Consider the following 13209-nt stretch of genomic DNA (forward strand, 5'->3'; position numbering starts at 1 on the left):
GCCGTCGGCGGGCGTTCCCATCGGGTTCTGTCTCTCTCCTGCAGCGAAAATTTGCCGTTTTCGGCGAAGAGCCCCGGGAAAACGAAAATTTATCTAGGAAAACGCAGAGAAGCCTCCACCGAAATACCCCCAAGCGACAAAGGAAGGACGTCGCGGCAAGCGAAAAAAGCCTTTGCCGCCCTAAAACGTTCCTTTTTCGAGATCCGTGCGGGAGTGAAAACCACCTGCAACAATTAATATATCGGAATACGAACATAATTCTACGGCCAATGATTTTTCAGAAAATGCAATTCAAACTAGAAATTAGTACATGTTCCACCAAGTTTACCTTTTATGTACTTTAATATGAAATAAAAATATCGACTTTTCCATGAAACTGTGACAGATATAAAAAAATACTAAAATAGAATTTCCAGTTGATATTAGTGGATGTGCTACTGCTACTGTTACTACTACTGGATATAAAAAAATACTAAAATAGAATTTCCAGTTGATATTAGTGGATGCTTGGAAAAATCTGAATACTCTTCCTTATCCTTATTTGATTTTATTCTTCTAATATTTATTTCTCTGTAATTTAAATTTTTTCGTGTTACTTATGAAAAGCTTTACTAATTAATATCTACCACAAGTTGTATTAACAATTGTTTACGCATCATTAAAGTTTGAAATTAGTACAATGAACTGCGGACGCCAAATGAATAATAAATTATTGCAACGTTATTTCACGTGATATCACTTTAGTTAAGTAACCACATGTTTAAAATTATTTAATTATGGTATCTATTATCTGTGGTAGAAAGTTTATAAAATTAAAAAAGTATTATCGCCTATCAGAAAAGACATGTCCAAATAAGAAATATTTTTAAATAAAACTGTTAAGAAACAGCGAAATGTGGAAATCCCAAACATACCTATTTGGAGAAGTGGTGATATAATACTGAAAAAATCCTTAAAGATCAATAAATGTATAAATTATATGTATATAAATTTTTTCTCCCATTTTTAGTAGTGGAAATGCTAATAAAATATTATACAGGGTGTTAAAAAAAGAGTGTAAAATATTTCAGGAGGTAATAGTATGAACCAAAATAAGCAGAAAAGTCTTAATAAACATGGGTCCGCAAAGTAACGGTTGCGGAGATATGGACCACTATTCGTTTTTCAAACATTTTATTTTATTAGGAATAAACCGACAAAGGAAGCTTTTAACAAACAAAAAACAAAGTTACAGAAGATGTTCAAAGTGCCCTCCGTCCATTTCCAAGCAGGCACGACATCTTCGTCTCAACGATATTCGAACTCTTTCGAAAACACCCTCCTTGGTTTGGATTTCTTGACACTTTTGATTAATCCGTAGCTGCAGCTCTTCCAGGCTATTTACAGGAGTACCATACACTAATGTCTTCAAATATCCCCAAACAAAGAAATCTAGAGGGTTCAGATCAGGCGATCTTGGAGGCCATAAAACAGGTCCGGCCCTTCCTACGGTCTACGGCCCTATGTGGAAAAGTTTGATGTAAATGCTCTCTAACGGCCATGGAAAAATGAGTTGGAGCACCATCATGCTGGAACCACATTTGTTGCCTCTGATTCAAAGGAATGTCTTCCAAAAACTCATACAGTGTGTTCTGCAGAAAGTTGAGGTAAGCAGCGCCTGTTAATCGGTTTGGTAAAACAACAGGACCTAGAAACCTGTCACCTACAATACCCATCCAAATGTTTAATGAAAAACGTGCCTGATGTCCAGATTCTATTAGAGCATGAGGATTTTCGTCGGCCCAAATATGCGTATTGTGAAAATTAAACGCCATTTCTTGTGAACCCGGCCTCATCAGTAAAAATAATATGTTCTAACTAATGATATTGGTAGCCTTATTTTTATTCAGTTTGTTGTCAATAGTGGGAAAATTAGAGGCCAAATTTCAAAGAAAAACACCAAATTTTCTCAATTGTCGACGTTTCGTCACTTATCGTGACAGCCTCAGGACACTATAAAATTTAATAATTTCAAAATTACATCACAATTTATAAATAGCAAACTTAATATTTATAAATTGTGATGTAATTTTGAAATTATTAAATTTTATAGTGTCCTGAGGATGTCACGATAAGTGACGAAACGTCGACAATTGAGAAAATTTGGTGTTTTTCTTTGAAATTTGGCCTCTAATTTTCCCATACAGGTTCTAGAGGTGACGTGTTTTGAAAGTAAAGGCTATCTCAGTTCTCTGGTAGTGCCATGTATAATGGTGAAGACTATTAGAATTTGTCTACGACGGGAAGGAAAATAATACCGGCGAGTGCGAAGATGTAGACTCCGGTAGTGATACTCATTTTGGTGCCAATAATAAATCGATAAAACACACAGTTATAGTAAAAGTTTGGCTCGTAATTGGCCGTTTTAATTAATAGAATATCAGCACACAAAAAATCCAAACCTAAAGATCTGACATCAATTCCGACGTATTTTGACCAGCTGAAAACGGTACCGTAGTCCGTTTATGCACAACTGGTCAATATTTTGTAAAATCTATATTTATGGTGAAAATGGGCCCAAAAATCGCTCATCATTTCCGAAAGCCCAAAACGATCCCGTAGTCCAAATTTAAGCGCGACCTGCAAACTTCTTGTTAGACGATTTAGACGAAAGCTCCTCTATTCATAGACGAATATCATTTGAGCATATTTACTTTTTACCCTCACCAACCTTACCGACCGGAGATAGATAACTTTTTAATTTTCAAGTCTCCGAAAGTAAATACTTCTAAACTGCGACATTTTTGGAAAAATTTTTCGGAGAAAGCGTGCTCATTATCAGTTCAGAGAGGAATATCGTTGCGACAACATTTTCCCACCTTTGATGATTTATTTTCTTAGAATTGTTAGGAATCATAGAGTTTTCTTTGTTTTTTTTCTATTTTTGCGACTAGAACACCTCCACGTAGTGACATCCTCTTCGTAGATTATCTGAAAACAAAAGAGTAAGATACTGTAGAAACAAAGATTAACCAATAATCTCATTCTTTTGCTAAATTGGGCGATTTTTAGGTCCATTTTCCCTCTAAGATTTTATAAGCTTTTCAGCTGGTCAAAATAGGTAGCAAATGATATATTCAGATATTGTGTAGAGTAAAATCAATTTTGGACTATAATTGAGCGATTTTTGGGTTCGTTTTCACCCTAAATATAGAATTTACAAGTTACTGATCGGTCGTGAATAAATTCCGACTATGGTATTATTTTCAGATGATCAAAATACGTCGGAAATTATATGTAAGATCTTTGGATTCGGACTTTTTGTGTGCCTGATGTTCTATTAATTAGCATCATAATGAATAGCACTACCGCAGTCTACATCTTCGCACTGCACAGTTTTTTTTGTGTTTCATTTCTGTTTGGTACTTTTTCTTATTTGTTATTTGTTGCATTACAGTTTTGTCAAATCTGACGTTTTTGATGTTCTGCAGCTTCTCTCCATAATCAATAGATGCAGTAAAATTTAAAACAAAATAATGTGTTCGTTATACAGGCTATTACAAATTCACTTCTCACTACAGGGATCTCGGAAACGGTAAGAGATACGAAGTAGCTTAAATAGGAGCAAAGTTGCATAATCAGGGGACCAATATTATGCCTCTAAAAAATGAAGGCTAACATGATTAGTTATCGAAATATTTGAAAAAAACCGAAATTTTGGAAATCCGTTTTTGTTTAATTTCAGCCTTATTTGAGGTGATATTGAAAAAAGAAGAACACTTTCTAATGGCATCTTTTTGTCCTCTATCGAATGGCATAATCAATTTTTATATGTAACGTTTCGTCTCTTCAGGACCATCATCAACTTCATTTTTTTTACATACGACCCTGGTAATTTTATTACATTTTTTGTCTCGAAAAATTCATCTTCAATGTATTCGTTCCAAATTTATTTATTTTTTTAGATTTCTATGTTTATTGAATTATCATACACTCTAAGTGTCGTTAAACCCTGTGAAATCCACCTAGTTATTTAAACTACATATTACCATCACACGTTACAATAAAACATTATTAATGTTTTAATACCAAAACTGCAAATAAATATACTTTAAAAAATTACAATAAATGTTCAAAAAAGTTTCCGTTTAGGTTTGAGCACGGGATTAAAACTCTAATAANATTTTTTGTCTCGAAAAATTCATCTTCAATGTATTCGTTCCAAATTTATCTATTTTTTTAGATTTCTATGTTTATTGAATTATCATACACTCTAAGTGTCGTTAGACCCTGTGAAATCCACCTAGTTATTTAAACTACATATTACCATCACACGTTATAATAAAACATTATTAATGTTTTAGTACCTAAACTGCAAATAAATATACTTTAAAAAATTACAATAAATGTTCAAAAAAGTTTCCGTTTTGATTTGAGCACGGGATTGAAACTCTAATAATGTTTTATTGTAACGTGTGATGGTAATAGTTTAAGTAACTAGGTGGATTTCACAGGGTCTAACGACACTTACAGTGTATGATAATTCAATAAACATAGAAATCTAAAAAAAATTAGATAAATTAGGAACGAATACATTGAGGTCATGAAGGCTTGAAAAAAATGTAATAAAATTACCAGGGTCGTATTTAAAACCATGAAGTTGATGACGGACCTGGAGAGACAAAACGTTACCAAAATTACACAAAAAGTGTGCCGACTTAAGATCAAAATATGTGCTAAATTCCAAATAAATATCACTGGAGTTATCAATAAAAATCATTTTTTTAAATTTTAATTTTGACACCCTGTATTTTGAAAATGGAGCTTCGAATTGCAAAGTCCTATTATTTTAGTAAAAAAAATATGTGGTTAACTGCTTGACCTACTAATTTGTAACACCCTGTATATAGCGAACACATAATTTTGTTTTAAATTTTACTGTATCTGTTGATTACGGACAGAAGCTGCAGAACATCAAAAACTTGAGCCAGGTTTGACAAAACTGTAATGCAACAAATAACAAATAAGAATATATGATTAACGGATTGACCTACCAATTTATAACACCCTGTATATTTTATGATAAGTATGAAAAATTCAGTATATCAAAATTTCTCAGAAATATTGTAAATAAATTTACAGATTCATTATTCTCTTTCCAATAAATGTACCTAATCATTTGAAAAATATATTACCACTTCTAGAAAAGTTCCTTGCTTGTTTTTACTGTCAAGATTAGATGTTTTGACACTGTTATTCAGCCGTTTGTGTAACTAAGCCTATTTTATTGCTAGTTCTAGGTAAATTAAGTCTGATGTCAATATGTTTATGTTAGTGTTGCTCTAATTTATTATATTTTATTATTTATCCATCAAATGTGCAAGGAAACAAAAATTATTATCTTTCACGCAGTTAATTAATAATATGAAATAATTACGCTTTATAATTTCCTAATAAGAATACCAATAAAAAAATTTTTTCGAAACACAACATTAAAAACGTATTTTTAGAGTTTTTAATTATCTTTAGAGCTAAATAAGATATACATAAGTAGCTTTCAGATTTGTTATAGTGGCTCTGCTATGACGAAGAGCACTTACTTATTTGCAATATTGCAACACTATATTAGAAATTATGTTAGTCTGGGGTAAAAATTGAATGTTCCTAATTAACAAATTTTAAATGTAACCATTTAACTGGGCCATTCTCTAAATTGCATCAGTAAAAAGAACAAATAATGTAAATGAACCCGTCCTAATATGTTTTAATTAACAATTTAATTGGAATCATAAAAAGTCTATTAAAACGTCCAATTTATTATACTTATACCATTAAATCTCGAAAGCACTGATATACAGTTACAGACGGATGTTGTGTTTCATAGGCGGCACAATGTCAAATTTTTTTGGGCTTGGGCTTGGCCTAAGATTTCAGTAGAATTAAAGATGAGACAAAATAAGTGTATATTCAACATCTGTATAATAATTATTATAATAAATTTTCTATTAATGAACTCAACCGTATTATTTTATTCAGTAGTTACTATGTTCGATGGTAATATGTGAAATTGTTTCAGACTTCAAACCTACTAATTAACTAAGCTGACTTTTTTTGCTTTCTACACCAGAGCGATTTGGTATCTAAACCTAAAATAATCTAAATAACTACGTAAATTTTCGTTATTTAGTACAGCTTAGTCGTACGTAAATTTGTATAAAATTATGACAAATATTAAGGATTGCCAAATAATATCGGGTCTCCCTAACGCAAGATTTGAATTGTGAGCTATTTTCATTTCGAATAGTTGGCAGCATTGTGCAGGGTAACATGTTGTAGTAAACACGTTGCGGTTAGATAAAATGGAGCGCTGTATGATGGAAGAGCGAGTGAAGACTGTGAAAATTCATTACAAGTACGGAGAGTGTGTAGATGAGACTGTGCGCAAATTACTAGGAAATTTCGGTAGAAGGAACGCCCCGAATGAAACAACTGTGTTGCCAAATTTTATCAAACAGGTGCGGTTACAGACAAAAGAAAACAGACCGACCTCGTCTTGGCCGTTCAGCCGAAAATATTGCTACGGTGAGTGATAGTGTGGACGAAATTCCCATAACCTCAGTGCGCCGTCGGTCACTGCAATTAAACATTTCAAAAAACACAATGCAGTGGATAACAAAAGATCTGCATCTGCATCCATTCAAGATTCAACTCACTCGGGAATTCAAACCATACGACCATTTAATGCCATCGGACATTCATTGATTGGATGTTGGAGAATAGTGATTTTGCTAAGAAAATCATCTTTAGCGACGAGGTGTATTTCCATCTTAGTGAGTACGTGAACAAGCAAAATGTCGAATTTGGGGCAGAGACAATCCTCGGGCTATTCACGAACGACCACTGTATACCCAAAGAGTGACAGAATGTTGTGGATTTTACGCTGGTGGGATAATTGGTTTGTTGTTTTTTTTTTTAAATGAGGCTGGAAACTCAATAAATGTCAATGGAGAAGGATATCGATAGATGCTATTGAACTTTTTGTGGCCTCATTTGGATGGTATGGATTTGGAAGACATGTGGTTTCAGCAGGATGATGCCACCTGCCATAGCACGTGCCACTTGTTAAGGCAGAAAAATGTACGACTGATCTCACGAAACAGTGAAGTGACTTTGCCACCAAGACCAAGCGATTTTACACCATGCGACTTTTTTCTGCAAAGATTCGTAAAGTTTATTCTGCTCAAATGAATTCCTTAAAAAAAGGTACAAATTCAGAATAGCAGGTATGCGAAAGCGTGATGCAGAATTTCCTTAAAATAAGTCGGGTATGCTTAATAATTCGCGCAGGATATCTGTCCGATATTCTCTTTCATATTTAACGGCAATGTCTACAATTTAAAAATATGTAAAATCTTTACCAACTTCTTAATTAGTGAAATATTTTTTGCCTCATTTGAAATCATGCGTTTCTTTTGGGACATCCTTTATTTTCACTGTTTTATGTAAATAATATGATCCCTTTAAACATCCGTGTTGCAATATAATTCAGTGATGTAGGATTTTATCTTAAAAAACAATGCTTATAGCATCAAAAAGACAAATAATATTTGCATGTTTAGAAACAGTGCGTTTGTTTAGAGATTTATAATGTTATTTCAACATTTTTATTATTGGAAGGTTATCCATTTTAAGACCATTTCAAAATTACTCTTATAATGTTTGTATGTGCATACTGTAAGTTAATTTCATTGTATATTTCTCCTTCATGTTATATATCTAAATTAAATTCGCAGGAAACAAAGATTGGCCTTCGTAATGGTTCTCGATTATTCACTGTATAATATTAAAGTCAATGATCATTTCACATTATTTGTTGTTTATAACAATCACCAACAAGGTAGGCTTTGTAAAAGGAAGTCAGTAAACCGCAACATTCTCTAGTTTATATTTTTTCTGCTGTATCACAGAGAAGACACATGTTTATAAATAATTTACTAGGAAATGTTGTAAAAAATGTGTGAGTCATCTGTTATTCTTGCGAAAGAAAATTATTATTTGAAAATGACATAATGTTGGTCCTGGTTTGTTTCTATTAATAAAATTTTTACCTTTAGAGCTACTTGAATAAAGGCGAAAGTTATTCGATTAGCGTTCCATTTTCACATTTACTAAAAAAAAATGTAAATATTCCTGCAACTGCGGGTATCCAAGAATATTACAATTTCGAACAAAACAGTGACAAACAAACGTAGTACTTAGTGAAAGTCACTCTATTTTTGTTATTTCAAAATGATGCTAAAATTATTTGTTGGTGCCTTCATGTGCATAGTTGTAGGAGACGGTAAAGAAATTTGTTTTAGAAATAAAAGCAAAAAATATATGGATAATTAAAAATTGTGATACACGAGTCAGATTTAAATTGGATCCAAGAGTATGTGATAAATGAGGTTTTTCATATGAACATTTCTTTAAAATTGCTTCGTTTTCGAGATACAAGATAAAGTTTAAAAAAATGTATTTTTTTTTTATTATATTTTTCGAACTGGCGGACCTATTCAAAGTAAATTTAGTATATATTTAGTCGTCTAAGCGTCTAAGTGACAGAAAGATGGATTATGGCTTCAATTAGTTAACCGAATGTAGTACACTCGTGTACTATGTAAAAATAATTCACATTTTTCATTAAAGCCACTGAAGTAAAAAATGTCTTGATTCTTTTTACATATGTCTCAGTTTCACGGGATTTTGTGTAAGCAGGTGTAGGTTGTCCATATTTGTATCTGTATATTACAGCCACCCTATATATAGGTACCAACAATCGTCACCGCAATTTTGTCACAAACTGTTTCATTCGCTAAAGAGAACGGTACATCGAACAAATCCTTGACTTGAGATATTTCTCACTGTTCTAGCAAAATGCTGAGCTCGATACATCAGACATCAATTATGCACACGCAAGACACGAGGAACAAAAAAATACCAAGAATCTCATTATAATTCCGATTTGTGAACTAATTATAAAATTGTTATTATATTGACGGTCACAGTAATTTATAGTAGAGTTTTTTGTTATACCTATCTGTGTTTATCTGCAGGACTATGTGACCCATTTGAAAAGTTTAGAATATTTCTATACTCATTCAAGCATCAATCACTACCTATTACATTTTAGTAATAAGTAGATATCGGAAATATTAGGGCGGCTGCAATATGGTACATTTTTGGCTGTAGGCTGTGTTCTCCTTTATGAATTTTATTCAAACAAAAATGACAACCATTGCTTTCTTATAACTGCACTCTTTACAAAACATATGTGTAAGTATTTGCATAATAGATCTGAAGCTTCGCATCGATCATGTTATTCCATACGTATCTAGCGGCACCCTAAAGCCTGCCCTGTTGGCCTGGCGTACCGGTGAACAATCCAAGTTTTTTTATGAGAACGTTGTCCGTGTTCGAGTGCGTTTGACGCTTTGCTTGGTCAATAGTATGGGACATGTTTTTTAGCAGTAGCATTGTGTATCGTGAGCATAGAGCGGCACACAGCTTGACCATAGATTTAGCCTATGTCTGCGACTACAACGCGTATTGCCACTCACTAGCGTAATATAAATAGATTACTAGTGTTTATTTAGTAGATAGTCGTCACAAAGTTTCCCATGTCTAGTAATAAGTATTTATATTTGTTTCATTTTTTATTTTTATACATTTTTTATTTTTTTTTACATCACTTTCTATGCGTAATACTTATTGACTTTTAAACTGAATGCTTCTAAATTGTGTAAATTGTTTGATTATATTGTAGCACATATCCCTGATTGATTTATACTCTAAATTTTGAGAACTCAAAAATCCTAAATTTTTTTCTTAATACGGGGACTGAAGGGTTCAGCCTTTGAGTCGTTTAGGTTACCATTTTATGTTCATCAGACAACTCTAATAGAAAACATAAACATACATGTTCTCGCTGTCATAACTCAAAATCATCTCCTTGTTCCAGATGTTTCGAATCATGTTACTGGCACCTGATAGAGAAGCGCTTCTGCTTCGACGAAGAGATCGCCTTGTACCAGGAACCACTCGGAAAAGAAGAAAAAAACAATAACATGTTCGACAACATGGCGTTCTACGACAGCGTATCTGTGATAGCGGGCCGCGCGATAGTTACCATAGATCCACTCCCCGAAAAGGTCAGAGATGGTGGACAGCCCGTAGTACAACAACCCAGAAGACTGAGGTGGCAGGAACAAATGAGGATCGAGGCCAGGAATGGCGACGTTATTATGAGGACAGAACCTTCCTTGCTAGAGAAGACCAGCGACGACAGCGCCAGCAGTGACACTCAGGAAAATGCCCTCAAAGACGATGAAGTAAGTACAACAAATAGGCTTTTTCGTATCGGACCTCTCACATTGTGATCTAATAATTGTATAAGTACGCTTGACTATAAATATGTAATCAGCCTCATAAGCTCTGTTCCAAAATTCGTTACATTCAAACCAAAAACCAACTGAATTTGAATTTATATACATATGAGTTATATAGATTAACATAATTGTGACGCGATAGCAGTTTTGCAAATGGAAAGAAAAATTTTAGTCACAACCATCTTAACAATAACTATGCATGAAAGATTAATTTGACGTTAGGGTGTTGTTAGATCTTAATAAAATGGAAATAGATAGATATTAAAATCAGTTACCTTGCTATTAATCTGAATGTGTCATTTCAAATACCTGAAGCTTACTGCAGCGTATAGCATAGGAGGCATGTTGGTGTGTCTGATCCGAAATGGCCTGTTGTTTATGGGTTCATAGAATCGTGAATTGCGGAATATAAATATTATTTTGACAGGCTTATGTAAAGCAGTTACATACATATAAAATTTGAATAAAATTAACCAACAGCAACTAACTTAGGAACATTTTGAGACTTTTCTATTATAAAAAAAATAGTTCAAGGGAATTTGGATAGACCATTTGCAAATAGAACCTTTTCTCCTTGAAATTTTTTCGTACCACAGTTGGCGAATATATTCCAAAAAGGATGAGTGTATTAGGATATATAGGAATATCGTTAGCAGCGAAGCCTAAATAAAAGTCAATTATTTTGCCTCAAATTCTCAAAATTTAAAATAATAGTGGAATTTTATAAATCTATCCATCTGGCCATATTCTGTTCAAATAAGCATGAATTTATCAACATTTGTTGCATCTGCTGATCCATGAAATAAAAATATAATGCAAATGATCTTTTCACATCTGAAATAAGGAAATTTTCAATATTAGATGCTTGCTTTAACGACATTGGTTAGCTTTAGTTGAACTCTCTTGTACGTAGGTAGGTTTGAAATCAATATCTTCAGTGGTTCATCAAAAACTGTGTTTTACGTCCTCTCTTTGAAGGATTACACAGGCACACAAAAAAACAAAAGTCCAAACTCAAGAAAGCCACATATCATTTCCAAACAAATTTCGGAGAAAAGTGAAATTTTTGAGTGAAACTGGTCCAAATATGGGTATGGGTATGAGTTTTTCCTAAATTCCAAATACATCAGTTTCCTAGTATTTTGAGACGCTAAACACGATGCCATTGGTAAAATTTAGCCATGACCTCGATATTTCTCAGAAAATCTATTATTTTGGTGAAAACTGGCTCCAGTATGGGCCAAAACTGATTTTTTTCTTAAATTTTATCCAAGTATATCATTTTCGTAGTATTTTTAGGCGTTAAACACGATACCATTGCTGGAATTTACCTCTGAACTGGATATCTTTCCGATAATCCAAAATTTTTACACACCTGAAAACTAAAAAAGGAAATTATTAACAACTTCATAAGAAACACAAGGACTTACCACTTTTACCTCCATCATCAACATAAAAAATTCCAAAATTATTGACCATTCTGTTTGATAAAGAAAAATATTCATTATCGCAATTTAAAACAAATTACAGCTTTAGGATGAAAAGAATTATAATATTATTGGATTATTTAAGATATTGGATGAAAATATGACTTAAATACAGAATAAAGAAAATTAAGCAAATATTTTTATAAATTGATGAAAAATGCTGATTTAGGAGAAATTATGGAAAATATTAGAAAATATAAAGACGTAAAGTTAGTCACTAGATGATGAAGTAGATATGATGCAAACCATTATATTTTAAAGCCAAATTTTCACAGTTGTAGGTTTTAGTATATTAGATATTTCGAAAACAAATGTGCATGATTTTTATTACAACCACATTAAACACAAATTTAATAATAAAGCAAAATTACTGTACACCGACACTGATTCTTTAATATATCATTTCTTTGTTTACGACATATACAGGGTGGTCCCAATTTTATGCAGCAAACTTCGAGGGCAGATAAATCTCTTTAAAATAATAGGTATTTGCCTTATAAACCAAGGTCTGGAACGGTCCCGTTTTAGAGATACAGGGTGTTGGAGTTGTTAAAAAAATTTGATTTTTTGTTTATATCTCGGGAATCTATTAACCGATCTCAATAAAATTTGGTACATATAATGTATGATAGTAGGCCTTACATTTCCTAATATGAGCTTTAAAGGTTCAACCAGTGGTGTACAACTGGACAGGGGTCGCCCCTTTTTTATAAAGAAAACCTACGCCACTGCATTTTTACAAGTTATTGTATCGGATTTATATTCAAATGCACAAAATACGACAAAAGGTAACTTGTATTTTTTCCCTAAGATTCGCCGTTCTCAAGTTATTCATACCAATACAATCCCCTGGTGGCAGACACTTCTATAATAATATTACAAGAATATTTATATTTATGCTTACAAGTAAGTAAGCACACCAACGAAATTCTTTACACTCCTTTCCACACCATCTGTGAGGTAGTGTTCCTGGCGCGTTTTTGTTTCCCCTGGAGGCTTAATCTACTATATTTACAAATAAGAACAATTTAAAGTTGCCTTTTTTACGTATTTTGTGCATTAGAATATAAATCCTTTACAATAACTTGTAAAAAATGCAGTGGCTTTGGTTTTTTTATAAAAAAGAGGGGTGACCCCTGTCTAGTTGTACACCACTGGTTGAACCTTTAGAGCTCATATTTTAGGGAATGCAAGTCCTACCATGATACATTATCTGTACCAAATTTTATTGAGATCGGTTAATAGATTCCGGAGATATAAACAAAAAATCAATTTTTTGTTGACAACTTCAACACCCTGTATTTTTAAAACGGTGC

General features: G+C 32.9%; 1 protein-coding gene across 4 annotated transcripts in view; it reads left to right on the top strand.

Annotated features, from left to right (window-relative positions):
* LOC108906214 overlaps positions 1-13209 on the top strand; it is an 80344-nt gene that overhangs the window by 61358 nt on the left and 5777 nt on the right. For all 4 annotated transcript variants that reach the window (XM_023454811.1, XM_023454813.1, XM_023454812.1 and 1 more), the window contains one exon: positions 9980-10349. In XM_023454811.1, the coding sequence (XP_023310579.1) occupies positions 9980-10349 (370 nt within the window). The remainder of the gene's footprint in view (positions 1-9979; positions 10350-13209) is intronic.

Source organism: Anoplophora glabripennis, unplaced genomic scaffold (genome assembly GCF_000390285.2).
Source record: "Anoplophora glabripennis isolate ALB-LARVAE unplaced genomic scaffold, Agla_2.0 scaffold390, whole genome shotgun sequence".
Taxonomy (NCBI): domain Eukaryota; kingdom Metazoa; phylum Arthropoda; class Insecta; order Coleoptera; family Cerambycidae; genus Anoplophora; species Anoplophora glabripennis.